Source organism: Osmerus mordax, chromosome 10 (genome assembly GCF_038355195.1).
Source record: "Osmerus mordax isolate fOsmMor3 chromosome 10, fOsmMor3.pri, whole genome shotgun sequence".
NCBI classification, from domain to species: Eukaryota; Metazoa; Chordata; class Actinopteri; order Osmeriformes; family Osmeridae; genus Osmerus; species Osmerus mordax.
In genome coordinates this window covers 14,031,257-14,057,916 of record NC_090059.1, presented here as the reverse complement: position 1 = coordinate 14,057,916, position 26,660 = coordinate 14,031,257, and the positions used below count along the sequence as shown (strand labels likewise).

The window sequence follows — 26,660 nt, the reverse complement described above, 5'->3', positions numbered from 1 at the left end:
TATCTGAGGTGAGAAACACATTGAACAAAGGCTCCATGTCTCGTCTCCCTGCCATTGGTAGAGGATCCAAGGGCAGGGCAGCAGAGCTGGCAAGCTCTTCTAAGACCCCCTGGAGAGCCAGTGTCCCTCTGGCATCTCAGTGTAAGTTTCTATTCATGTATTCTCAGCAGCATCTTCCCATATGTATGATGTGGCTTTCCTACCACCTGCAATGTTGTTTTAACACTTGCCATGATGAAAGAAAACAGCCTTTCCTCTCCGCATTTTCAAAGGCAAAGGGCCATCCTCACCATGGCAGAAGCCTAGATCTGTGGATTTGAAAAACAACGTATCCACCCAAGGGAAACCAAGCACTCTGAAGCGAACGCAAAGTCAAGATACCCTGAAGGCAAAGAACCGAATAAAGGCCCCGTGTGGGCATCTGGACAGACCCAACATCTCTCTGAGACGGGACCCAGTGTGTGTATTAAACAGCCACTCCCTTCCTCAACCCCTGACCTCTCCCGGAAGATTCAACACAGACTGGCACCGCCTCCCCTCACTGCAGTACCGTCCCCCCAGTCCAGAGGACTTCCAGCTCATGTCTCATGCCTTTGAGGGCTTCTCCTCCGAGAACAGTAGTGTTGTCGAGGAAGACTTCAGAAGTGAACACGCATACAGAGGGGGCCTTTTTGGGAGCTCTGCTGACACCACCCCATCATCTCTGGCTCAGTCCATCTCCTCAGAATGTCCTTCCAGCACTAGGACCCTGGAGAGCGCCCTCAGCGAATCCTTTATTAGCCCTCTTAGCAGCCGCTTCAGCTCTCTGGACATCCTGTCATCTGACTCAGACGGGGAGGATAGGGATGCAGCTTCCTCCTGGCAGGCTGCTGTTGGAGAGAGCTGCTACACCCCTGTGCAGTGGACCGGCTCTCAGACCAGCTTGAATCACGTCAGCCCCCTTCCAAATGCCTTAAGTCCAGGGAGCCTGCAGTCTCAGCTGGGTCGAGAAATAAGTACCCCAGAACCTTTAAGTAGAGCCTCTCTTGATAGTGGCTGCAGTCCTATGCCCTCATTCATACAAGTGGGCCAGGCGTCAGTCTCCCCATCGCCTGCTGTCACAGAGAGGGTACACCGTGGTACTCTTGCTACCCCTGAGCAGATAGACCACCAGCTCCCTGAGCTGGAGCTCATCCCTAGGTGGCCTCCTCCCAGCTGGCTGGGGTCAGAGAGGACGTCCGAGGCCTCACCCACGGCCAGCTCTCCTGGGAGACACTCTATGCTTGTCAGCAGGCAGGAGGAGCCAGAAGAGACACCAGTAATGACAGTAGAGGGGAAACTTTATCCTCCAGTGAGGCCTTGCGTCCTGGGACCTCGGGACTAATGGATCACCTGACCATGGCACTGATGGCTCTCCATGACATCCGCAGAGAGGTAGCACACATGCAGATGAATCATGCTCACAGTGGAAACGTTTCAGATTCTCAGGAGGCCCAATCAGCACCAGCTAGCGATCCAGAAACCTTGCGTAAGATCAAAGAAAGGTAAGTAGGGACTAAGAATGGGATAAACAAGTGCACAGTGCATGGTGGAACGTGCTGACTGTCTATGTATGTATCATCTTATGAATTCATCACACCCAAAGTCTGTTGGAAGAGTCGTCTGATGAGGAAGGGGACCAGTGCCGGATCTGCCAGTCTGGGGCTGCCTCACCCACAAACCCCCTGCTCACACCTTGCCAGTGCTCTGGCAGTCTGCAGTACATCCATCATGATTGCCTGAAAAAATGGATTCAGACCAAAATCCAGTCAGGTCAGTTTAGAACCCTTCCTTTTCCATTTGAGATAGTAGAAGCACGTGGTCTGAAGTATTTATGAAATGTATGTAAGTGAGAATGTGTGATTCCAGGGACCACCTTGCCTGCCGTCAAAACCTGTGAACTGTGTAAGGAGAGTCTAACACTGGACCTGGACGACTTTGATGTCGATGAGTTTTACCAAAGACATAACCACACACAGGTACATGCTATGTTACATCCTACAATAACGTGTGACTAATGACTTAACCCTCGTGCTGCCTTCAGGTCACATGACCCAAAGGTTCATAACGAACCATCGTTGTGTTTACCCAATTTTACCCAATACAAAAACAAATTAAAATAATTTTCTTTTAACCTTTGCAATGTGGGGGGTCTGAGACAGCCTAGCTGTTAAAAGAAAATGCTTCACTTTGTCTTTGTATGCGGTAAATCTGTCGCAATACGACGGTGGGTCACAATGACTAATGGGTCAGAATGACCCGAAGATAACACAAGGGTTAAACAGGCATATCATCATTTGGCACACTCAAATCATTCTCGATATGCACATGCGCTCTTCCTTGCCCCCTGTGCCCCAGGTGGAGCAGGGCAGTGAGGAGCTGTACATGCTGCTGCTCCTCCAGCAGAGGTTCTCAGCGCTGCTGCAGGTGGCCCAGAGCCGTAGCAACGCCGTCTCACGAGTAAGGATCGGTTCCACACAGACCATCTATTCACTGCAAACTAATTGGTGCTAGCTGGGTGTTGACACCACGACATCAGACTACAGACCCATCTTAGATGTTGGAATAGGAAGTGGCAGTTACAAGTGACATTCATAAATGAGTATCTTGATGTAGATCAACTGTAAAGGTTATAAAATATGTTCCATGAGATACAATATGGATTACTGTGAGAGCTCAAAGGTCAGGATTCTTTTTTCATCTTAGATGGCCTCAAGGGTGTACCTGCTTCAGAGAGCAGCAGGGACATCCAGTACGTTTCACACACTGATCGTTTGATCACAGAAATACTCAAAGTGGACCAACATTTGAATCTCTACTGTTTAGAGCGTGTACAGTATTTTCATGTCCCAAACATACGGTTGTAAATGCCCAGCCTCAGGAGACGAGGTAGAACGAGACCAGTATTCCTGTGCCATGTATAATCAACAGAATATCTAATCCATAATGTAACTGACAGTAACGTAGTGTTCTGCTGTCTTCCAGGCATGGAGGTCTCCACTCACACACCGTATGATGAGGGCCAGGGCCACCAGAGGGGCGCCGAGGCCCCTGAGCAGCCACAGCACCACACCTGAGACTGACACTTAATACCTGTCCCTCCACCTGTTCTGTGTAATATGTGAACTTATCCTCATTGAATGAATTGAAACGCACACAGTGCAGGAAATCTGTTTCCAGTGCAACATCTGGAGAAACAACAAATAAACGGCAGGGATGGGTATAGCACTCAAGAAGATTAATGTAGGTTACTTTATTATTCTTTATGCTATTTATTATACTTGAATGCATTTTCACACATTTTATCAAGGTTGTTTGTATATTTAACTGTATGACAACATAAACATGCATTTATATGTGTATTTTTACATGACAAGTTGAAGACTAACTGCATGGTAACAGTGGTCTTCAATATTTATCCATTTTAAGAAATTAGAGAAAATGTTAAGGGAGCCCAGTCTCAACTTGGGGTGCTGCTGCATCAGATATTTAATGGGGACTTATTCCCCAAATAACTTAATGCAAAAATGTATTCTACACCTTATAATTCAAATGTTGCTGAAAACCTATATTTGCTGAATATAAATACTGATTGGCAAATGACAAATAAAACAAATATTTGAAATAGATTTTCACAGTTCAAGTTCATTCTACAGTAAAATTGGTCCTCGTAATGTGCATCAGTGTCACATGAGTGAAATCCTGGATGCCCTTCACAGAGATCCCTGTGATCTGACTCAGTTCTTCCACCACCTGAAACAAAACAGCTGAATCCTTACATAAGCCACACTGGGCAAACTGATGGACATCCATCTGTAGACATATGCAGACATAAATCTTCTGGGACAAACCACGGAACCATATCAAATAAATAACCCTCGGATGTTCAAGCACTGAGATGGCTAAGTTAGATGTCACATTTACCTGTTTCCACATCGGGACATTGTGGATGTATGCAGCAACACCAATGACACCAACACCAAGCAGCATGCAGTCTTCTGTCACAGGCACAAACACCTCTCTGCGTATAGGACAACAGGGTTAGCATTGGAACAGTCACCCAAGAACTGCTTAAAGAATGCCAGAATATTGAAAGGTTAAAATCACCTCTGTTCATTTGAAGGACTCGAGCGGCGAGTGGTGGCCATGAGCAAGGAATCGTAGATGGCCGTCTTCTGTAAGTAGGTGAACTGCAGGACGTGGCGACTCAGGTGATGCAAGTGTTCCACAGGAATGGAGGACTCGTTGTGCACTGTCACCGAGCAGGAAAGCCTTTCTTTTTTTTTTGCATTATAAACTCAGAGCATGAATCACCTCACATCGCTTGATCGTAGGCTGAGGAGAAGTGCTCAACTCACCAAGAACCTCCAGAAGTATCTCCACATATGTAAGAGGGTTTGGGACGTTCAGCCTATAGTCTAGGACTTTCAAGATCATCAACTCTGATTCCAAGAGAGTCCGTTTGGAGACACTGTGCCCCATAGAGTGCAAAAACTGCACAGCAGTATTGTTGTCCACAATCTTATATTAAAAAAACACGCTGAATATTACTTAGGCCATTCAACATTGAAACTTAGAACGTAGCCTATAGAGGTTAAAGACTTACACCACTGTGCAAAGACAGTTTGCTTGCTAGTTGAACACATGAGAGGACAATGAGATAGAATTTCTCGTGGAGTTTTTCATAAACAAGATCCTCATAGTGTCCATGATCACATAATGCAGCACCTGGAGGTGTGGGCGTTGTGAACAGATCTTCAAGATGCTTTATCATGAACCTGTAAAATATGAATTGTTTATCAAAGGACATGCATCATGTGTCCCAAAAGTCACATTTCATACAGAATGAGCCATGGCAATATAATCCTACCTTTCAAGTAATTCTACAGCATGATATCCAACCAGAGGATCTAGTTTCAACTCGTCAGTAATAAGAAACACACATTCTGAAAGAAAGCATCAAGAAAAACATTCCCATCTAGCGAATCTCGTCCTAGACTAGAGCTACCCTCCTTTATCACCTAACATGGATCAGATGGTCTCCCACGCAGTATAACGCCCCCAGTATCAATCCGACCTTATACTGCCTATTTATGGAGGATGACCTGATGCTGAGTCAAAGAGACAAACCAGTTTGACAGTTGGAAAACTTGTGCTCCTGCCAGCACTGGTAGCCAACCAGTACTGTAGCTACAGACTCACCTATCAACCTCTTGTCTTTAAAGTCACCGCTGTATTTTGATAAATTGTTGAGTTTCTCTTTGTTTCTGTTGTTGAGATTTATAAGAAAGTCTGGTAAAATCTCAAAAGCTTCACCAAATTTCAGCATTTTGTTATGATCTTGGCGAGAAAATCTCTGGGCCATGTCTGTCAACTAGCTGACGTTCGCTTTGCTACCAGTATCTCTAGCCTAGTACAGTATAACCTAATGTCCTAACACTAACCAAACCGAACAATATTTACTATCGCACTACACAAAACGAACGTTAAACGTATTCTAGTTATCAAGATTTACTAGTAAATCTGTACCACAGAAGCGATAATATGAAATTGGAAGTAGTGTCCGGCAGAGGGCACCAAAACAGTAGTGACTTTCCTGAGGTAAATCACCGGAGGGGGACTAATTATACGGTTACACGCACACAAATAATACAGCAGTGCTTCAAACTGTTACTGTATCCAGTTATAACTAAAAACATCCCCCTGGAAGGCAGTTTTCGTGACTTCAACGTTTACACATTCACGTTATCAAAGAAAGTTAAGACTACACGATTTCTTAGGCTTTTATTCAAATGTAGATATCTAGATAATGTGTAAGCACTACTTATGATTACTCATGTCTAAGGCCCTCCTGATCATATTATATAACTTAACAGGCCCCTCACAAAAACAATCAGGACTCCAACTTCATTATAAAATCTTTAATATGCATTTTTTTTTGTCCATGACTGTAAAGTATAGAACTGATACAGGTTTATCACTAAATACACCAAAATTAAGACTTTCAGTCTACAAACTAAAATACCAGCACACCCTCTAATAACAATGTTACGTTAAACTATGTTAAGCTGTGCAGTAGGAAAATAAAACATCTAGGTTTCTACAATTTCCCTGCTCTTCCTCTCCGAGGTTTGGATTTCTGCTCCTCTTCGTTTTTCTCAGTGTCCACTGACAGGGCTTTTCCTTTTTTAGACACCCTGCCCTTTCCTTTAGCAGGTGGGCCCTCTGGGGCTTCTGAGGTGCTCGCATTTGTGACTTCCACAGTGGCTCCAGTGATGTCAGTCAGGGGTGTGGCATCAGTAGACTTAGCTCCCCGCCTGGCTCTCTTGACAGGCCCTGTTGGAACAGGATCTGAGAGCTCTGACTCTTCTGCTTTCTTTGACTTCCTTTTGATGCCAACCTTAACAGGAGTGGACTCCACAGCAGAGGGCTCCTCTGTGTCAATTTTTGCCCTTTTTCCCCGTGATGCCCTTGCAGGAACAGGTGTCACGTTTTGAATTTCACGTGTCATTTCCAGTTGAGCTTTCCAGTTGACTGACTTTGAGGGCTTTCTTGTGTTCTCAACATCAGATTCCTGAGTAACCTCTGTTTGATCCGCTTGGACTGTCCCAGCAGCCTGGACCTTCTTAGAGAGTCTCCCTTTTCCTTTTTTGACTTCAACCACAGGGACTGCCATTTTCTCATCTACAGGAATCTCCTCAGCACTTGATGCTTTGGTGGCATTGTCTGGGACAGCATCTGCAGATTTTGCACCTCTCCTGCCCCTCTTGACCGGCTCTGGTTGGATCTCAGCTGTGATAACTGACACATCTTTACTCATCTTAATGCCTCTCCCTCTTGTGGTTGACTTGGTGACAGGCACATCTGCTTCTGAAGCAGCTTCGACAGCGATGACAGTTCCTCCTCTGCGTGCTTTCTTGGCAGAAGATGGAGGGGCAAGCTCTTCTTTAACAACAGCAGTTACTTTTCTTCCCCGGCTTGGTTTAGTCACAGGGACATCCACCTCTTCTAGTGCCTCGGTCTCAACACTTGGAACAGGTTGAGCATCAACCTTCTCCTCTTGAGTTGGGACCTCCTGCTTAGTTTTGCGTCCTCTTTTAGGTTTCTCCGCAGGGGTGACACAAGTTTTGTCCGGTTTGTCTGTAGGTGCTGGAGCAGCCTCCACCTCAATATCCTGTTTGGTCTTGCGTCCTCCTCTTTTAGGTTTTGCGAGAATCACAGCAGCCTGCTCCTGGACCTCATTTTCAACAGGTTCCACACTGGCCGTCTCAACAGTAGGCTCATTCACCTGCTCCACGGCATCCTGTTTGAGCCTTCTTCCTCCTCTTTTGGGTTTCTCAGCAGCCATGATGGTTTGCTCCTGGCACACTGGGGCTTCAGCACTGGCAGCCTCAGAGCAGGACTCCTTCACTTGTTCAACAGAATCCTGCTTGGTCTTCCTTCCTCTCTTGGGTTTTGAAGCAGGGACTTTGACTTCCTCCTCCTCGGTCACAGGCATATCTACTACACTCTTTTCTACAGTTGCAGCTTGTTCAACAGAATCTTGTTTACTTTTCCTTCCTCTCCTTGGTTTTTCAACAGGAACAGATGTCTCTATGGTCTCCAAGCTTTCCTTTTGTAGGACATCAACAATGTCAGCTTGTTCAACAGAATCTTGTTTAACCTTTCTTCCTCTCCTTGGTTTTTCAACAGGAACAGATGTCTCTATGGTCTCCAAGCTTTCCTTCTGTAGAACTTCAACAGTTTCAACTTCTTTATCAGCAGACTCCTGTTTAGTCATCCTTCCCCTTCTAGCTCTTGGGACCAGGACTGCTACGGGTGGTTCAGCAGAACTTTGTTTTGGCTTCTTTCCTCTTCTAGGTTTCTCCAAAGCAACATCACAGATTGGATCCTGGCTTGTTGCAATTTCTGTTTCAGTGATATCATTGATGACAGCATCAGTGTTTTGCAGAGTTTCAGCTTCCTCCACAGAATCCTGTTTGGCTTTTCTTCCTCTCTTGGGCTTTGATGCAGGAGCCAGATCTGGGATGGGTTTCTCCACTACAGCCAAATCTTCCACTGGGGCTTCAGTGCCTTCATTTGCAGTTTGTGCCACTCTGCTTCTTCCAGATTGTCGGACAGATGTGTGCACAATCTCCTCCGTTTTCTTTCTCCCTCTACCTCTTACAGGAACATCGGGGGCAGTGGTCTTTGAGCTCTCGCTTATTAACGCCATCTCATGTTCCTCTTTGTCGGCTGGTTCTGGGTCTTGAGTTTTCTTCAGTGGGGTAGAGATGTTGGTTGCCTCTACCTTCTCGTCTGTGGCCTCTGGTTGAGGTGTCTCCACAGCATCTCTCTGGGACACAATCTGCGTGTCGTCTAATGGTACAGACACCTCTGTGTGCTCTTCACAAACCACATGCGGTTCTGGAAAATACAAGGGTGAGAATGACTCATTTCAATTGTCACATGACAATAAATTATGCATTTAAATGTTAGCTACTTGATCATACATATATATACACACACACACACACACACACAATTGATTAAACATACGTTCTGTTGCCAAATCTGTTCCTTTTGTGACTTGTAGTTGAGGTAGCTCTACAGCCACCGTTGGTGAAACGATATGCACACCGTCTGATAGGACAGACGCATCGTCTATGTGCTCTTCACAAGCCACTTGTGGTTCTGAAATATACAACAGACAATTATTCATTAAGGCAACAGTTAAATAGTTAGGTAATAGAAGAAAAAATCGCTACGTGACAAGATAAAATAAAATCGTACCCAGCGTTGCCAAATCCTTGTCCTCCATCTCTACTCCATCAGTGTGAGAGACAGTCTGCATGTCGCCTGATGACTCAGACGCATCCTCTGTGGAGTCCTGACAAACCTCCTGTGGTTCTGTGAGGAATAGAATGAATCATTTAACATTTCAATCACGCCATGTTTAATAAGTCATTTTAATTTCAGATGCATATCAGGAACTTACGCTCTGTGGCCAAATCTGGAGAGATGGTTTCATCCTGAGCCTAAACACAACCATTAACAAATGTTAAGTCGTGCAAAAAAAACAAAAAACATTCAACACAGCAGAAGGCTATGTCATGTCATCATGGTTGTGTTTATTATCCACTCACCGTCTCCTGCATCAGGTCTTGCAGCCCTTCAAAGTCTTCCACTGCTCCACTTCCCTTTTGCCTGGGAGTCTTGATCAGTCTTCCGATGCCAAAGTTCTTCTCAACCATCTCGCCCTTGACTTTGGGAGTTTTCATTATCCTCTTAACACCAACCATGTCTTCTACAGGGACGCCCTTCTCCTTTGGAGCCTTCGTTATTCTCTTAATTCCTGTCGCACAAACCAGCGGGGAGGGGTCTGGTGCTTCATCCAGGACTGGAACAGGTTTGGGAGTCTCCAGGAGCTCTTTGACACCATCAAACACAACTTCAGAAACCTTGGGTGCTCTTGGAGTCTTCAGGAGCTTCCCTCTGAGATCTTCCAGGGGTTCCATCTTCTGTTTGGGTGTCGTCATTAACCTCTTCACTCCAGTAAAACAGTCAGGTTGTTCAGGTTTCTGCTTGGGAGTTGACATCTCAATCTTGGACTCCTGCGGTTGCTCTTCAGAGGACATCTCCAAGGCGTCAACAGAATGGGAGACTCCGTCATCCTGCTGTGCAGCAACCTCGGGGCTGAAGCGAGATTCTTCATTATCCTGGAGGAGCCGACTGATGGCCTCACTGTTGAATTTTCCTTGCTTTGCTGTTGAAACGACACTCAGTGGAGACACCACCATCTCGCCTGTTACAGAGCAAACAATGGCTGTTCAAATATGTCACATAAAAAAAAAAAAAAAAACTGTATTCTTGCCATTGCCACTGTCGCTTACCAGTTTCCTCTGGGGTATTCATCACTGATGTTTCGATCAGAGACATCGACTGAATCTGTAGGGGGGTCTTGATGTCACTCTGGGTGTTGGAAACTGATTTCTTCTGCTTTGAACACGCTGGGGTGCTGAATATTTCTGCAACTCCTAAAACCACAAATACAAGCTTCAGATTAATATCCAACAGTAAAATAACACTTGAAATTCATTAACAATAATAAAACTACTGTTCTATGGAATAGTACCAGTCAAATCCTCGTCCATCTTCATATTCTTAGGGAGCAGGGCAATGTTGTGGACAAGCTTGGGAGCACCTACAGCTGGCTCGACGGCCCTAATCTTATGTGCTCTCCCAACAACAATCGTCATGGGTGAATCTGCATGGCCTGTGCTCACATGCTCCTTGAGTTTTCTTGCCGGGGTCTGTGAAAAAATGATTATGTGCAATTCATTGTTTTGATCACCAGGAAGAAATTGTAACGCACAATGTATATTCAGGGACAGAAAGAGTTGACTTCTGTCTGAACAACCTGAACCTATACCCTGTTGGTGTGACATGCTGCACTGAGTGTTTAAGTGGGCAATTTAAAACAAGAGTATCAATGTATCTGTTCACAAAGCTGAAATACTGGAACAGGCAGAGTACATATAAAATGTAATTATACATGTAGCCTAGTTGATAAAAGCACAAATATTAAGTCAGTATAAAGACAGACTGTGCTGATTTGTTAATCTGTAAATATAGACACTTACTGTGTACAGGGTGTGAGACTGATTCACCCCATTTGAACTTACCTTAGGTTTAGGAACAACTGCCTTCTTGGTTGTCTTCCTTTTGGTGGCAGTTTTCTTGGTTGAGATAAGTGTTTGAGACTTGGTCTGACCAAACTTCACAATATCAGCCCAGGAATTCACAGCTTGAAAGAAAACAAAAATTAAATTAGGAAGGATTCAATACTTGTATCTTTGTACACGTCCCCCCCCCCCCTTCTTAAAAGATGACCCTTACCTTTTAAAGATGCACGAGACACCCCGCTTCTCCGATGGCGCATGACTTCCAGAACCCCCCTCAATGCAGTTTTCTTGGCAGACTTCATGCTCTTACGACGGACTCTTGGAGTTGCAGTGGCAGACGACTGTGGAACAGAATCGTGTTCCCCAACAGGTGATGGGGTGCTTATGCGTGAGACTGAAAAACGGCCTTGCACGGTGGGTGTCTGATGTTTTGATGAGCTCATCGGGGTCTTGGCTGGTGTCCCAGTAGTCTCACTAGCTGATTGAGGGTCGGATGAGGCGACAGCCAAAGAGGACCTATGTTTGGCTGTGGGGGTTTTCCTACTCTGGGCAGGGGATGAAGACTTGGGAGTTTTCTGTTGTTTAGGGGTCTGAGAGACTTCTTTAGATGGAGACTTGCTACCAGGAGAGGGAGTCTTTGTCTTCTTTTTGGGGGACTTGTCTTTACTGGGGGATGGAGTTTTTGCTTTTGCAGGTGAAATAACTTTAGCCTTGGGTGACCTCTTGGCAGGTGAAGGAGTCTTGGTAGATGAAACTGAGCGTTTGGGAGACGCCTTCTTACCAGGGCTTGCTTTGGCTTTAGGGCTTGGCTGTTCCTATAATAAAAAAGAAAGAAAACAAGAAGAATTAATTACATTAAACAGAAACAGGCTCAAAATTCAAACAAGTTGCTCCGAAAGCATCATCATCATACCTTTATCAGGCCAATGACAGAAGCTCTTCTAAGGAGTGACTGTTTGTTTTTGGCCACACACAAGCTCCGTCTTGAAGGTGTCGCCCCTTTTCGGAGTGGAGAGTCAGGGGGCAGTCGTTTATCAAACAGCTCTGGGCTCAACTGAGTTCCAAAGGACACCCTCTTCCTCTTCCCCTCTGGTACAGGCAACGGTGCCTCGAGTTCTCCACTCTTCCGTTTCTTCACTGACAGTTTAACTGAAACATAAATATATTTTCCAAGGTTAGGGTTTATTTCTATACATCAATCAATAATGAAGAGCACACCCTCCTTTAGTCACAATATATGGTGTATAAGAGGAAGCCATAAACCAGAGTACTCCTACTATTTTGTTGTTGTTGTAATGGAGAGATAGTAACTGCATGCAATGCGGTCATTTCCACATTAACGGTAAAAATATTAATTTAAAGTTTGTGAGGAAACATGATAACAGAAAAGCATCAAACTCACCGCTGATGGGGACAGTCTGAAGAATATCTTGGGCTTTAAGTTTCTTCTCAGCAGTCCTTGGTGAGGTCCTTGGAGAACGAGAAGGCCCTGCTTTTGGAGTACTGGGTTGAGACTCTGCAGGTACCTTGGTTTGCTCATCACTTGATATTACAGAATCAGTTGGAAGCTTAGGCTCTTCAGCTCTAGCATCTGACTGTTTGCTCTTCCTCCTTGTTGGGGTATTTTGCACAGTAAGACTCTCAACCACCTCACAGGCAGTTGATTTCAGGGGAGTAACCTGGAAACTTATCTTCTGACAAACTGGAATGGTGTTTTCTCCATCGGTGATAGGCGTTTGGGGAAGTGAAGTGTTCCTTTTGTTTTTCGGAGTTCTCTGGATTGGCGTTGTCACCATAGCCTCTTCCATGGGCCTTACTTGCACGATCTTAGAAGTGGAAGTACCTTCAATCCTGGGCTGGCTTACAGGCACAACAGTCATTTCACTCTCCATTCCTTCCTCAACCTGAAATGTCTTGACTATATTTTTGTCTTCTGTGGGAATGACAAACTTCTCCACTTTACTAGGTGAAACTGGTTTTGCTGTGCAGAACCTTGAAGCCGGTGTTTGAGCTTGATTTTCAGATGTCATCCGTTGAGTCTTGGAGTCAAGGCTTTGTTTGCCCATTTCATAGAGCTCACAGAAGGGAGAACTTGTGTTGTTCTGGTCAAGTCTTCCATCTTCTTTTGGTTCGACCACAGAGGATTTGTCTGATTGCTGCAACTTGACAATGTTGGTTCCATCTTTTAAGCAGAAGTCTAAATAAAAAAGTAGCAATTGCAAAATTAACAATTAGCATATTCCACAATTATAAATTTCTCAGCCACTATATATTTGTTCAGTTCAAAGTTTCATAAAATTAGCAGAAGACATCCAATAACTGGCCAAGATTACCTGAGCTCAAATCAGACTTCTTATTTGCCTCAGACAAAAAGGTGCTGGTCACTTGCTGATCCTGCAACACCTAAAGGATGATACAGCAAATATGTTTTACTGTTAAATCACATTACATAAATCTTATTTTTCACTATTCCTTAGGGAGTATTGTTATAAATCGTTGTATTTGTGGTTTTGTCTAACTTAAATCGTATACCTGAAGGGTTTCACTTTTGTTGACAGTAGTGGATCTCCTCTTCTTTGGGGTCGGTGCTGGAGGGTACTCAAATCTGATATGGAAAAAATGTAATAAAACACGGAAACAAATCCAGCATTTTGAATTTAGTTTACTCATCTATGTACAATACAAAGCAAACATCCAAAATATCTGAGATGATAAATTCCTGGTTATTTTGACACACTAACCTGAAAGAACGATCAAGAATTGTGATTAAATCTCCGTGTTTCAAACGTTCAGACTGCTGCAGTACCTCTCCATTAACGCGGGTTGGATTCACTGAGCTTAAATTTGTTAAGATGACCTGTAGAAATAAAGGTTTAATATTGAACACACACACATCCCAAATGATACTGACTCGACTACTACAACAGAGTTTTCAACTAACCTCTTTATTTTCATTCAGGTCAATTTTGCAGTGTTCCTTGGAAACTTGGGGGAGCTGAATGCGAATATCACAATCAGGTTTCCTTAAAGACAAGACCATCAAAAAAGCATTATAATTTGCTATATTTACCTACATTTTCAATTGCTTCACTACTGCCATATGAGCTCTTGATAAACGCAGTGTGATAGTGATATGCTTGAGTGATATGAGTATATGATTATAATTCTACACTACACAGATCATGTATTACACATTTAGAATAAAATTATCAGAAAACGCATGTCCTGATGTACAACCCATTATTGGGTTTATTCTGTATAGAACCCCCTTTGGATAACTTCCAGAAGTAAAAACTGTCTGCACATGTGGGCTACTACGGAGCAAAAGTCTTTAACCGACGTCATCATCAAAAAGCCCGCCTCTTTAACAATTCAAATGCCAGACATGAACAGACAGAACAGACCCTCCACGAGCTACCGGCTACACTTGCGGAAGTGTTTTGTAACCAATTAAATCGAGCATGTCCTAGCTGTACAGTAAACAAGTGGATTACTGATACCGATAGTCACAATTTTTTATTGGCACCAACTAACGATAATGTGTAGGGCAACACTGATTACTGTAACGGAATATTGCCAGAACATTACCTTCCAAATAGACAGGCCGCAGTGAGAGGAAATTCAGTCCCATCTCCTCCACTCCTTTTGATAACAACAATTTTACCATGAAGGGGCATTGTGATCGAAGAAAGTTACCTAAATGAAAAGAGAAGTGTGAGACAACAAATGCACAACAGATGCAAACACTTATTGTTTTAACTTGCTGCAGTTTAGCCAGACAACACTGTTTCCCAAACAAAACATACAATGTATCTAGCTTGATAGAAATGTTATTAAAATGGTAGCTAACCATTCATTATCCAGTTTGACTTCGTAACTGGTGGACTAGGTTTCGAAAACAACAGTAATTGTGAACAGATTTCCAAACATGCATTACCGCGTGCGATTCAGCGTTATATTCGTCTTAGAGACGAGACTTAAAATGTGCTAGTACTAGGCGTCTAATCTACTAAACAAATGCATCTTTACCGTGCAAAACAGATCATTAGATTAAGTCCGTTAAATTTCCAGGATAGGAAAAAAATCTACGCTTACGTATAAATGACCTAGGGCTACTTACGTTAGCTCTAGCTAGTCAGCATGTTGCCGTTAGCATGTCACTATGTTACGAACTCGATCTAGTTACCTGGGATACAGTTAGACTCGTCAGCCGCTGATCATCATCGATACACGTCAGTAGTATGAGACAATATCGGTTCAAATAACAGATATTGATTATAGATCCGATTTGTTGTATATATCCCTAACCTCTAGCTATTGCGTCGACGGCTTGCATACCTAGCTAACTATCTAAAGTCGTATTCTACAGTGAATCAATGTGGTTCTTACGAGTTGGCTGTTTCCATACAGTTGTAAAAGAAATCCTTCCGCCCAAATGGGTTCACTTACGGAGGAAAAAAAACAAAACAAATGGCGCTGTGAGATACTTTTTTTTATTTTTTTTACTATAATATACTGTTCAACTGCATATGTTGTCCGAATCTACAACCAATTTTTGAAATAACAGTAACATATACGGATCCCTAATTTAGAAGGACTATTTTGTTAAAGTCTTAAACGGAGCGATTTTTTACTGTGGAAAGGAGGGCCATTCAAAATCCCGCGCGAAGACTTCTTATTGGCTATGATTGTCACGAAAAGCACGCCTACAAAGTAGTTCCGGATAAATTTAGCGGTCCATGCCATAGACATGTATATATGTCTATGGTCCATGCTATTTCTTAACCGGACACTTGCGATACAGTGTAACGATGTTGACAGAGTCCGCTCACATTGTCTCAAATATATAATTTGCTCAATTTGTATACAATGAGACATGATATTCCCCATGTCCTGGGTTATGAAAAATATATTAGTGATCGATTGTAAAATGTTGAATAATTAAGGACAATCATTTAAACAACTAACACCAGACTCACGGCAAAGTTTAGTTTCCATATAATTGTATTTCTTTCCGGAAAGTGTCATTTAGCTTCTGCAGAATAATGATTGTAGCTGGTGATTTATTTTGTAAAAGCAACTGAGTGTACTAAAGCCGAGTTTCTCAACCCTGGTCCTGGGGCGCACTGCCCCGCATGTTTTATATGTTTTCCATCAGGCTTCTGCAGATGTTGATGATACCCACAATGTGTGTTGTTGGAAAATGATTGGTATGCTGTGTGTCCCCCATTATCTTATCTGTAAGAGTTTCTATAAGAGAGCTATATACAAAATGCCCCCTTGTGGTAACCAAATGCCAGTGCATCAGATTAATTCTGGGGCCAAGCCTGGTTGAGGAATACTGGACTGAAGGACCAGAAATGATTATCACCATACAGCAACATACATATTTGCTATTTTTCACCGTATGTGTTTGTGATTTATATTAGGACATTCGTGATTTGAAATGTATTTCCCAGATACTTGCATTTGTTGGCAAAGAAACAATAATGTTGTACCTACATGTGGAACCATCAAATCATTTTATAAATGCTTTAGCATATGGAGAGAAATTCCACAATAACATCACTGCTACAATTCAAAGACAATCCACTGGATGGCAGTATATGATTATTTCTCTTAGTCATCTTTTCACATCTCAATGTATCCACAATTTCACAAACATTCAATGTTGCAACAGCAATAGATAGCACGCACATTCAATAATTATTAAATGTTGGTTTTATTTTGTTTTAAGTCGCCTGATAATCTTGACAAAATTGCATCATATTCCATAATTCTCAAACCGAGGGTGTGTCTGTTCCTATTCCAGATTTGCCGTGGAGGGAAAACTTGTGCGCTGTTCTGGACAGGTTGAGTCTTGATTGATGAAAGCAGCTTTGACCGTACAAATAAAGAAAAAAACAACAACACATCTACACTTCAGAGAGACTCCATAGTGACATTCTCTTCAGAAACACTTGCTGGTCAAGACCAGTTTCTCTGCCAAGTCCTCCTTCTAACAGGACTAACATAAGTGATTGATGAGGACACCAGGGGCTCAGTAGCAGGGGTGTGTGTGTGTGTGTGTTTAAGTAACTGGAGCTGGGGCACAGCACTAGAGAACGAGGCAAAGCACACAGAATGATTCCTTCCTGAGACATTGGTGCATTTGTGGTACAGTAATGATCTTTTCAATGAGATGTGTGTGTGAGTGTGTGTGTGTCTGAAAGCCAGCCTTTGTGGTGCTATTGATAACTGGCAAATATTAATGACATGTCATTGCTCTGGATGCAACCAAAGGTCACAGATTGTTACAATAAATTATTAGGGAGATAAGAAGTCCTAGTCAACATAAACTTAAGGGGGCTTTACATATATGACCAAAAACAGAGGCTTTCATCCATTCCATACATTTGTCGTTTCTCTTAGACTCCTGTAAGTACAGTGTATACCATTGCTAAGATTGCTCTATGTAATCATACTGTGCCTATAGTCAATGCCTTGTGAGTAACATGTTGTATCAATCACTTTTGCCAGACCCCAAAAAACAAACATCTTTCTCTGTAACATGGTCAAATAGCTAGGTCCCATATTTTAATGCTATTGTGTCATGGTATGAAATATCTGTTGAAAAGTGAGGGAACAAAGTAAAATCATCTGTATAAGCCTTGAACAACTTGGGGGATTCCACGGGCCTGTCCAAAATCTAGGAGCACACCAAATATGTATGTGTTTCCTTCAGTAAAATGTGCTCAGAATGTATTTTTTCTTGAAACACAAAACCTATAAACAAAACACAGAGAAGGTATTTGTTTTAAAAATCAAGTGAAGGCTAAACTCTTCATAGTTTAAAGAAATGAATACAGCTTATATACACAAACTCAAAGGCTACTTAAAATACATCTTAATAAAGAATCTTCATTCATTTGATTTCTTGAAGGACCTGTGACCATATCATACAACCAAGTTCATACAATCATTTTTTTCATTCTCTTTGCAGGAAAAAGAAAGAAAAAGAAAGAAAAAAGAGAGGAAAACAAACCCAACCTGGAATAGTATGTGATATTTATCGCATCTTTTTTTTCTGTGCACGTGTGTTTGTTTGAATTGAATAGAACTTTTAGCTTCTTTACTTTTGTTGATGAGATCATCATCAGTCTGCAAAAAAAAAAAAAAAAACGATGTAACCTCTCTTGATGGTTAAGAAAAGATGAAAACAGTGGAGGAATACAGTTTCTAATTTCAGAAAAACCTTTTTTTCCCCAACCTGTCATTCCATCATGGACAAGTCAAACACAATAATTCCTAACTTTTCTCTATATATTTATATATCTTTTGTACGAAATCTGTTTTTCGAAGTTGGAAAAATGATAAAGACCCAGTCTTTAGGTGCGGTTTTGGCAAGTCCATATCTGCAGTCCGCCACCTTCTGAGAACAACGAAAAAAAGTGTCAGGTGTTAAGTCTGTCCCCGTCTCGCCAGCGTCTATAGAACCAGTCTCCACAGCTCTCACAGGGGCCCCTCCTATTGCATCCATCAGTCTTTCAGAAAAAAGTGGCGAGTAAGAAGGGAGAGGAGATGGAGGAGCAGGGGGACGGAGGAGATATCAGCAGTGTTTTTACAGTATCTTCTCTTAGAGAACCCCCCCCCCCCCCTCCTGACACCTCTCATCGTGTCCACACAGTGTCTTGAACGGGGGAGTGGAGCTAAAGGATGAGAGTGTGTCGAGAGCCGAAGGGGACCCGCGAGTCCCAACGCACGGCCGGTGTCTAGCCCCTCCCCCGGCTGCAGGAGGGGGGGGATGAGGATAGAGTGGGTGGGGTGAGAGGGATGGATGGATGGGGCTGCTACGGTGATTGTGTAGCGGGACTGCTTTGGGCTGAGCTGGGAGACAGGCTGGGACTGCAGCTGCCTGGTGGGGCCCCGCTGCTCCGGGAGCCTGTGGCCCCGCTGTCCAGACCCTCAGAGTTCTCCAACATCTCCTGGATGAGAGGCGGCATGGAGCCTGGGATCTCCATCTTCAGGGTGATGACACGCTCGGCGCCTTGGGGGGTGAAAGGCAAGAGGACAAGGTCAGAAGACAATGGGCAACAGTAACCTCATAGTAACCTCACCTGAGATTTTTTGTTCCTCAGAAATAATTCACATTACTGTTTGAGACCATTAGTGTCGATGACATACTACGCTTAGACAACAAAGAACAAGTTCCTCGATGCGCGTGAGGCGGAATCTCACCTTTGGCGCTGATGCTTCTGAGGTCGGTGATCTTCATCAGCATCTTGGGGAACATGTGTGGTTTGTGTGGCCTCCTCTTCCTCACGTAGATCTTCAGGGCCTCCAGCAGCGGCTCCTGGAGGACGTCCACCTTGTCTGCTTGCTCCAGGTCTTGCCGGTCTGTACAGTCGCCAACGCAACGCAAATACCACACACAATGTCAATATTGAGCATTACGAACATCACACACTATCAGTAGTGGTGGTGATGGTTTGTATAAGTTACTACAGGGAGTCTAAAAGATAACAGCACAGAAGGAACATGACTATTCACGTCTACATATTCATCAGACTCATCATCCAAATATATTTGATAACTTGCACTGGCTAAGACATGCTGTACTGTTAAAACTGTACGATAAAAGGTATGCTGTAGGGGTTTGTTTGTGAAACACTCAGTGATGTGCCGAGTGTACACCAAACAGTTCAAATAAAGTATACGAATGCCCGCAGTACCTCCACAGAGCAGGCAGATGGCGCTGAGAAGCCCTGTCTCTGCATCATCCATCTCCAAGGGTAGCAGCTGGTTGGCGAAGGAGAATACCAGGTCGGTAAGCGGGCCGAAGCCAGCGTTGTGCATCTGGGTCCGGTTCAACGTCAAGCCGTCCGAGAACGTCATAGTGTCCTGCTCTGGCGTGTAGCGCGTGCAGATCCGGAGAATCTGAGAGAACGCGCGGTGGGATTAGATGAGCTTGTTGGATGAAAATCCAGATCATACTGATAATCTTAGGAATTGTAGTCATCTACTGTTCATGACCATTGACTTGTTACGGCCCTCAGGCGAACACAATAACACACACACACACACACAGATTATCCTTACCAGTATGTCCAGACAGGCAGCTTTGAGGAGGGTGATCTGGTCAGCGATAGTGAGGGTGGTGAAGCCAGGCAGCTGTTTGGCAAACTCCACCGTCTTGATGATGCACTTGGTGGACAACTCGCTGAACTTGTCCCACAGGTCCACATCCAGAGATACGCGGCGCTCCGAACTGTTACTCTGAAGGAGGAGAGCGAGTCAGCACTGACGAACGCACGCGCTGACCAGCCAACACGCACCACACACCAACTGTTTCGAGATAGTGCTGTCAAGCAGCCACGTCGGAAACCCCCCCAAGCCCACCCAGCACTCACCGTAGTGTATTTTCCCAGCTGACAGAGGGAGGGGAAGGTCTCCTGGTGGGCCTTGCGGACCCTCTCGATCATTTGCTCCGTGTCGGGGGTCAGAACGTAGCTCTCCGTGCATTCCTGCTTCTTCTCATCCTTCTTCTTCTTGTTTCGGTCGTTTCTCACCGCTAAGAGGCACAAAGAGACCAAGGGCGGCTTTAGCATATGGGGCATCTAGATGTACATACTCTCTCACAATAATCATATCATGTGCTCATATCAGTACTAAGCAGGAATACAAAATATATCTCCGGAGCACAAAGGAGGTAATTCAGTGTGGAAAAAGGTGGAACTATTTTCAAATTGTTTTACAAAACTAGGAGCGGGAGGGACGGAGATATAAAGGTAAGGTAAGACAGGGTCCGGGGTAGGTGCAGCTGGTGGAACAGCAGAGCGGGAGGACAGCACCGGGTGGAACCCCGACGTGCTGCAGAAGAAGCCGTAGGAACACACCGCGGCTCTCCTACGACTGAAACGAGATAAATGATTGTGACCGGGTTCTCCGACGGGGGAGAGAGAGGAGAGAATAGAAGCGAGGGAAGAAAGATGCCATTCCCTGCGGGTGCTCTCCCGGAGAACGGGGCTGCTACACACTCACAGCCCCTTCGTCTGAAATGACAAAAACACTGCAGACAGTGTTTAGCATCGGAATCCCATTAGAGGTCTATCCAGCCCTCTCTCTTCACACTCCCCCCACCCCGCTCTCTCTTTTTCTCGTCATCCCCCCTGCCTAACCCTCGGGTGTGGAGGTCTGACGGGGGTGGGGGCTGCAGGAGGTGGGGGGGGGGGCTGGTGATGAATAGCATGGGGGGTTGAAGTCGTCCATAATGCTGACAAATTGCTGCTGCTTTCATTAGGGGTCCCTGGCTAATCTAATAACATAATATGACAAATATCCAGGGTGGTAATGGTTTAAAGGGCTTCGGCTGAGCCAGCGTCGAAAAATAAACCCCCTCCAGCGCCCACTCCTCTCTCTCACTGCTTCGCCCGCTTTCCTTTCGCACATTTCCACTTCTCTTTGCTCGCCTCGCGAGGTGTGTTTTATCGCTTGTGTCTTTATCTCTGTTTCCTACATGGAACAGCTCTGCCGAGGCACAGACCAAGGAGCAGCCGGGCCTCCCCTGCCTCTGACCCCAGACACATCCTGGAGGACCGGAGGAACCTCAGATCCGTGTCTGGAGGCTGACGTCTCGCTGCTCCACAGCCCTGGCAGGCAGGGAAGGCTGGCCCAGGGCCAGGGAGAGCTGCACCACACAGGGACTACAGCTCATTAATCAGCCCAGGGACAGGCCTCTCTCCCTGGGATAACACTGAGGAAGAGAGAGGCGGGGGTGGGGGTGGGGGTGGGGGGCATCCAGACCCACCCAACACTACATCGCACCAAAACATCTTAGCTAAATGTTTTCTTTCATCCGCTTTGCTACTTTGCAACGTCTAGATTCGCACCGAGTACACATGTAAACGGCGAAGCAGATTAACTACGTGCAGCAGCTGTCTGTGACACACACACACACACACATAGGTGTGATGATTGCATTGTCTGCCAGCCTTACCTAAGATAGCTAAATGATGAGTGGGTCTGGCCCTACTTCCTCCCCCCTCCCTCCCTCCCGCCCCCCCCCCCCCCCCCCCCCTCCTCCTCCTCTCTCAGGGGGCTGCCTGCGCTGCTGTGTGTCCCACCTCCATTAGAGGAGGTGGGAAGGAGAGCCTGCCTTCCTGCCTGGAGATGTTCAATCCCTCCCTAAATAAAAAGTGGGGCATCCTTAACGCCGAGACATTATCCCGGCTGACAAATTGGCAGCGCGATCATAAGCTGCACAACACAATTTAATGAAGTCATTAAAGAACTATTAGCCAGGACTCACAATCTGTCATGGCGAATTGCAGCATGTAATAACTGGAGGGAGATCCATGGCGGGGAAGCACAAGAGAAGAAAGCAATACTGCCTGCCTTCTTCGCTCTGTGTGTGTGCGTGTGTGTTTGTGTTTGAGTGCGAGTGAAAGAGGACGAGTGAGAGAGCAAGCTTAGCCTCTCTCCAACACAATGTGAATATGAGGGGGTTTTCCCCTGTGTCCTCAGACGCTTTCTCCACCCTCAGGTGGTGTGCTGGAACATTTGAACAGAAGCACGCTGTAGTCTGACCTGGGGAACAGCACCCCTGTCACTCAGCCACTGTCTGCACGGGGGATTTCATGGCAAGAAAGAAAGGCTTTGTGTGCTCAACGCGCCTGTGCGAAAATGTGTTTTCTGTGCAGGTGTAGGCGTGTTTGTACTGTATATATGTGTGTGTGTGTGTGTGTGTACATGTTGGAGGGAGGGGGGCCAGGCAGAGATCATTTGAAGGTGGAAAATTAAAGTGCTGGCAGCTCTTCCATCACACAGATTCAATTCAATGGAAAGATAAAAATGTCAATGTTCGCCAGCTCCAGCCTTTTGCCTTCGTGGCACGGACAGTGATGAAACTTTCCCCCACTCCCTCCATCCACTAAGCTCCTCCATCCCTCTCTCTTTCTCATATTTCCCCTCTCCCTCTTTATCCAATAATCGCATCCTCCCCCCCCCCCCCCCCCCGCTCTACTCTTCAATTCTAGACTGCCCTTTCCTCTCCTTCCTGTGTCATCCCTCTCTCTCAATCGCATTGACTTCCACATCTCTCCCTTCCATGCTAGGGGCTCGTGCATTGGGGGTTGGGGGATTGCAAAGACAGGGTGGGGGGGGGGGGGGGGGGAGTGGGGTTGGGGGGGGGGGGTATGGAAGGGTTGTGGCGTAGAGGGGTCGGGGGAAGAGGCTGCTTACCCGGGGGAGCCCTGTCCGCCCCAGTCTGTCCCAGCCCGGTCTCCAAGGGTGGGGGCGGCGGCTGGGCGCCCGACGCCATCCCGCCTTTGGAGCTGGAGCGAGGAGCTGGGGCGACAGAAGGAGGGGCACACGTTTACCCCCTTCTCTCACTGAGACAGGGCTCCCCCTTCTCTCCACACACACACACACACACACCCCACAGCCAAGATCAAAAGGACACGGTGGGGGTTTGTCACACACCGATAGAAATATTTTTTTTTATGTACAGGTAATGACCGTATACCTGAGCGAGGTGGGTTTCGTTTAAGGGCTACCAGACAACTGTCAGGTTCCTAAGTGATCACAAGTGGTCATCATTGGTACTGAAGAGACTACCTCCCAGTCGGATCAATAGTCATCTGTTATCACTCTACCACCCCCCCTTCTCTCTTTCTCTTTCTATCTCTCTTTCTTTTTCTCTCTCTTTCTCTCTCTCTCTCTCTTTCTGTCTCTCTTTCTCTCTCTCTCTCTCTCTCTGGCTTGGCATGACCACATGGCATCTCTCCTGGCACTGCTGTCAGAGCGGTTTGCCCGTTCAAGGTCAACCAGACATCCCCTAGAGTGTGTTTACGTGTGTGGGGCTCCCTGCTGGTCCCAGATGGCAAGCTTCTCCCCTTCCCCACCAACAGAGACTAACTCGCCGGCCAGCACGACGCAGGGCCGACTGCAGATACGCGTCTCAGCCCAGCACGCTACTACACACACCAAACACCAACTCGCAAAACTGACTGGAAATTAACAGGCAAGCTTATGAGAGAGCAAATCCTTTCCCTTCGAGTGTCTTTTCAACAGTATATACGCTTCTAGTGCAGTACAGGTTTCGCACCAGTAGATGGCAGTGCGATTACAAGCTATCGCCACGAGGAGCTAAGTGTGTATAAAAGAGCTGCCTCCTGTGATCGCCCTAACCATGATTAATGGGCCCATTCAGAGGTAAGGAGCTCAGAGGATAACTTACTTTACAGTAGGCCTTGGCCGTACCGGTGGGGAGCACCAGGAGCTCTTACTGTACACAGCACAGATGACAGGGAGAAAGGGACTGTGTCATGTAAGTGTGTGTGTGTGTGTGTGAGAGAGAGATTTTGTGTGTCATCGTGCTTGTGTTTAAAATTCATCTGAGGTAAAAATAAAAATAAAAAATAATAAAAGAATCGTCACACAAGTCTGGTTCTCACCTACACCAATTAGTTCATCAAATCTGACAGTATGTGGGTGTGTACGAGAGTGTGTGTGCGCGCATGCATGACGGAAGGAGGGCGTCACACAGCCTTGGGATACACTGATGAGAGCAGAAACCTGCTCTTTGGCTCTCCACAGGTGATAACATATTCATCACAGAGCCCCGCCAAGCCTCACAACACTTTCACAATTAGATGTGGTGCCAGGCCACCCTCACTCCTGTGCAGCCCTCACACACACACACACACACACGCGCGCGCACACACACACACACACACAGAGATTCTCATCCAACTTGATAAAAAAAAAGACAGTAACTGACTCACTGTCTACTTAAAAAAAAAAAAAAGGTATGCTGACTTCATGGCAAAATAATTAAGACACAATGCCATCTTAGCCACCAATGTGTTCATAGGTATATGTTATGTTGACTATTCGTTTAGACTTTATGTTCATGTAACCTGACAGTTCAGTATTAGTAGCTAATTAGTAGCCTTAGTTAACGTGTTTCCACAGTGGTGGCCGTCCTTCACCACCACGACTGGACAAAGATAGTGGGACACACAAACACACGACATAACTCTGATGAGGTCATGAATATTCAAATAACTATTTAGTTTATATAGCGATAGAAATCAGCCCGTGTCTTCTGGTAATACCATGATGCGGTTACATTCAGCAAGAATCATGGACCTCCATGTTCTGAGGAGTGAATTTAGGAGGGCCTGACAGCAAAGCACTCTGGGTACTGTAGTTTAGGGGTGTACTGCTCCTACTACTATCACTACTCACACTCCTTGGACATCCCCACTTCCAGGCACTTCTGCAGCCGGCAGTACTGGCAGCGGTTGCGTGTGACCTTGTTGATGATGCAGTTCTTCTCCCGGTGGCAGGTGTACACCATGTTCTTCTGGATGCTCCTCCGGAAAAAGCCCTGAGGGATGGAAGGGTGGGCGAGAGATGGAGAGAAAGATGGAGAGAGATATGGAGAGAGATATGAAGAGAGAGATGGAGAGAGAAATTGAGAGAGATGGAGAGAGAGATGGAGAGGGAGATGGAGAGGGAGATGGAGATGAAAAAAATTGTTAGAGAACCTGTCAAACTTTTAGATAAAAGTCCTGTATTTAGGACAGATGTTCAGCAATTAAAGGCAATAAGTTACCTAACACCAAGCTCTTTAAGGGCTTAGTAAAACATAATCTGGACGAGGACAAACATTAACTCCTGTTGCCATTCCATGAGGTCACCCACCTGGCTTCATACAGGCGCATTAGCACACATTAGACACATAAGGCTTTTAGTGAGGGGCTTGGAGGGCCTGAAAGACCGAGGCCAGCTTAACTATCTTCCTACCTAGCCTTGGCCTACTTTATAGGGTTTAACCAGGCAAAAAGCAGTTCTGGATTCAGGCCAACTACACATCATCATTACAGCAAGAGAACATTGGTTTTAGAATGCTCCCCAGCCAAAACAAAAGCACTCTTCCTTCCTTCCTTCTCTCCCTCTTTCCCTCCCTTTTGTCTCTTTCTTTTCAATCTAAACGGATCAGGGGGAAATCTGAAATGAAATTAAACTAGAGTGAAAGAAGGAGGGGTAAAAAAAAGAGCACCCAATGCCAGGGGGCAAAGCCAAATGCTCTCATGGCTGTTATTTTGACTGCAGATGTATTGTGGAGAATGACGATTAGAGACGTGAGGTCAGAGAACTACAAATAGTACAAACATTCATGGCACAAATAAACATCACAACCAATACAGATAATACTGCATGCAACTCACATGGGCAGGCCACACCCCCTTGTTAGCTTTAGACCAATTAGACGCCATCTCACATTAGCTCCCCCCCCTCTCTCCTGTCACATGACCTTGGAAAAAAACACCTACTAGGCACTGCCCAATGCATTCAAGGCTAGCGATTGACTGGACTTCTCCTGTGCTAGGCTGTAAGTTCAGTGCAATGTTGACTGGACTGGGGAGAGGGGTGGGCCATGTTTGGGTGGTGCCGTTGGCAGGGGAGTCCAGGATGAAGCCAGGAGATTAGATCGTTGGCCCTCCGACAGATGGCCGACAAAATAAAGCCTGCAGTTTGTCCTTCCCGGATCACTAGCTATATGGTATCTGTCCTCTTCTCCTCCCTCACCTCCCTCCCTCCCTCCTCTCGCCCTCCCCTCCCTCCCTCCCTCCCTCCCTCACCTCCCTCCCTCCTCTCCCCTCCCCTCCCTCCCTCCCTCCCTCCCTCCCCTCCCTCCCTCACCTCCCTCCCTCCCTCCCTCCCTCACCTCCTCCCTCCCTCACCTCCCTCCCTTACCTCCCTTCCTCACCACCCTCCCTCACCTCCCTCCCTCCCTCCCCCTCCCTCACCTCCCTCACCTCCCTCCCTCCCTCCCTCCCTCCCTCCTCCCCACCCCACCCCTTCTGAGAAAAAGGGAGTGATCACATGAGGTTGGGTTTGAGGTATTTCTGTGAGTGTGTGTGTGTTATGCTGCTTGGGGAAAAGAAGTGTGTGCATCCTGATAACAGCAACCACTCTGGAACGTAATAA

The 26,660-nt window shown here is 45.6% G+C and overlaps 3 protein-coding genes across 4 annotated transcripts; all 3 read right to left on the bottom strand.

Annotated features, from left to right (window-relative positions):
• Window positions 1–3,542: 3,542 nt before the first annotated feature.
• cntd1 (cyclin N-terminal domain containing 1) lies at window positions 3,543–5,383 on the bottom strand. The gene is made up of 7 exons (XM_067245479.1): window positions 5,221–5,383; window positions 4,889–4,964; window positions 4,625–4,796; window positions 4,377–4,539; window positions 4,126–4,270; window positions 3,943–4,039; window positions 3,543–3,771 (listed from the first exon to the last, which is right to left on the bottom strand). The coding sequence occupies exons 1-7, from the start codon at window positions 5,381–5,383 to the stop codon at window positions 3,664–3,666; spliced, it is 924 nt and encodes a 307-aa protein (XP_067101580.1). The 3' UTR covers window positions 3,543–3,663.
• Window positions 5,384–5,924: 541 nt separating this feature from the next.
• On the bottom strand, window positions 5,925–14,978 carry mki67 (marker of proliferation Ki-67). Its single transcript, XM_067245558.1, has 17 exons — window positions 14,869–14,978; window positions 14,271–14,378; window positions 13,624–13,705; window positions 13,424–13,539; window positions 13,215–13,287; window positions 13,016–13,085; window positions 12,085–12,879; window positions 11,596–11,831; window positions 10,897–11,497; window positions 10,683–10,804; window positions 10,133–10,310; window positions 9,891–10,034; window positions 9,144–9,802; window positions 8,996–9,035; window positions 8,791–8,907; window positions 8,557–8,691; window positions 5,925–8,424 (listed from the first exon to the last, which is right to left on the bottom strand). The coding sequence occupies exons 2-17, from the start codon at window positions 14,357–14,359 to the stop codon at window positions 6,119–6,121; spliced, it is 5,763 nt and encodes a 1,920-aa protein (XP_067101659.1). The 5' UTR covers window positions 14,360–14,378; window positions 14,869–14,978; the 3' UTR covers window positions 5,925–6,118.
• A 1,409-nt stretch (window positions 14,979–16,387) lies between these two features.
• LOC136950306 (retinoic acid receptor alpha) lies at window positions 16,388–25,050 on the bottom strand. Of its 2 annotated transcripts, XM_067244564.1 has the most exons (7): window positions 24,912–25,049; window positions 22,902–23,006; window positions 20,072–20,232; window positions 19,761–19,937; window positions 19,394–19,598; window positions 18,900–19,058; window positions 16,388–18,708 (listed from the first exon to the last, which is right to left on the bottom strand). In XM_067244564.1, exons 1-7 carry the CDS (start codon window positions 25,021–25,023, stop codon window positions 18,512–18,514), a joined length of 1,116 nt encoding a protein of 371 aa, XP_067100665.1. In that variant the 5' UTR covers window positions 25,024–25,049; the 3' UTR covers window positions 16,388–18,511. The 2 variants fall into 2 exon arrangements, with proteins under 2 accessions (XP_067100665.1, XP_067100667.1); XM_067244566.1 differs by lacking the exon at window positions 22,902–23,006 and having other exon boundaries at window positions 24,912–25,050.
• Between the last annotated feature and the right edge of the window lie 1,610 nt (window positions 25,051–26,660).

Bases quoted from the DNA above. Each gene is read 5' to 3' on its own strand.
- cntd1 (XM_067245479.1), bottom strand. From the start codon at position 5,383: ATGGCCCAGAGATTTTCTCGCCAAGATCATAACAAAATGCTGAAATTT. The intron at 4,540-4,624 runs GTAAGTCTTTAA...TTTTAATATAAG, and splicing joins AACTGTCTTTGCACAGTGGT to ATTGTGGACAACAATACTGC. The intron at 4,040-4,125 runs GTGATTTTAACC...TCCTATACGCAG, and splicing joins AGTCCTTCAAATGAACAGAG to AGAGGTGTTTGTGCCTGTGA.
- mki67 (XM_067245558.1), bottom strand. From the start codon at position 14,359: ATGCCCCTTCATGGTAAAATTGTTGTTATCAAAAGGAGTGGAGGAGAT. The intron at 10,805-10,896 runs GTAAGGGTCATC...TTTTCTTTCAAG, and splicing joins GTCTCGTGCATCTTTAAAAG to CTGTGAATTCCTGGGCTGAT. The intron at 8,692-8,790 runs GTACGATTTTAT...TGTATATTTCAG, and splicing joins CAAGGATTTGGCAACGCTGG to AACCACAAGTGGCTTGTGAA.
- LOC136950306 (XM_067244564.1), bottom strand. From the start codon at position 25,023: ATGGTGTACACCTGCCACCGGGAGAAGAACTGCATCATCAACAAGGTC. The intron at 20,233-22,901 runs GTAAGCAGCCTC...TGTGCCTCTTAG, and splicing joins GGCGGACAGGGCTCCCCCGG to CGGTGAGAAACGACCGAAAC. The intron at 19,938-20,071 runs GTGAGTGCTGGG...CTCCTCCTTCAG, and splicing joins AGCTGGGAAAATACACTACG to AGTAACAGTTCGGAGCGCCG.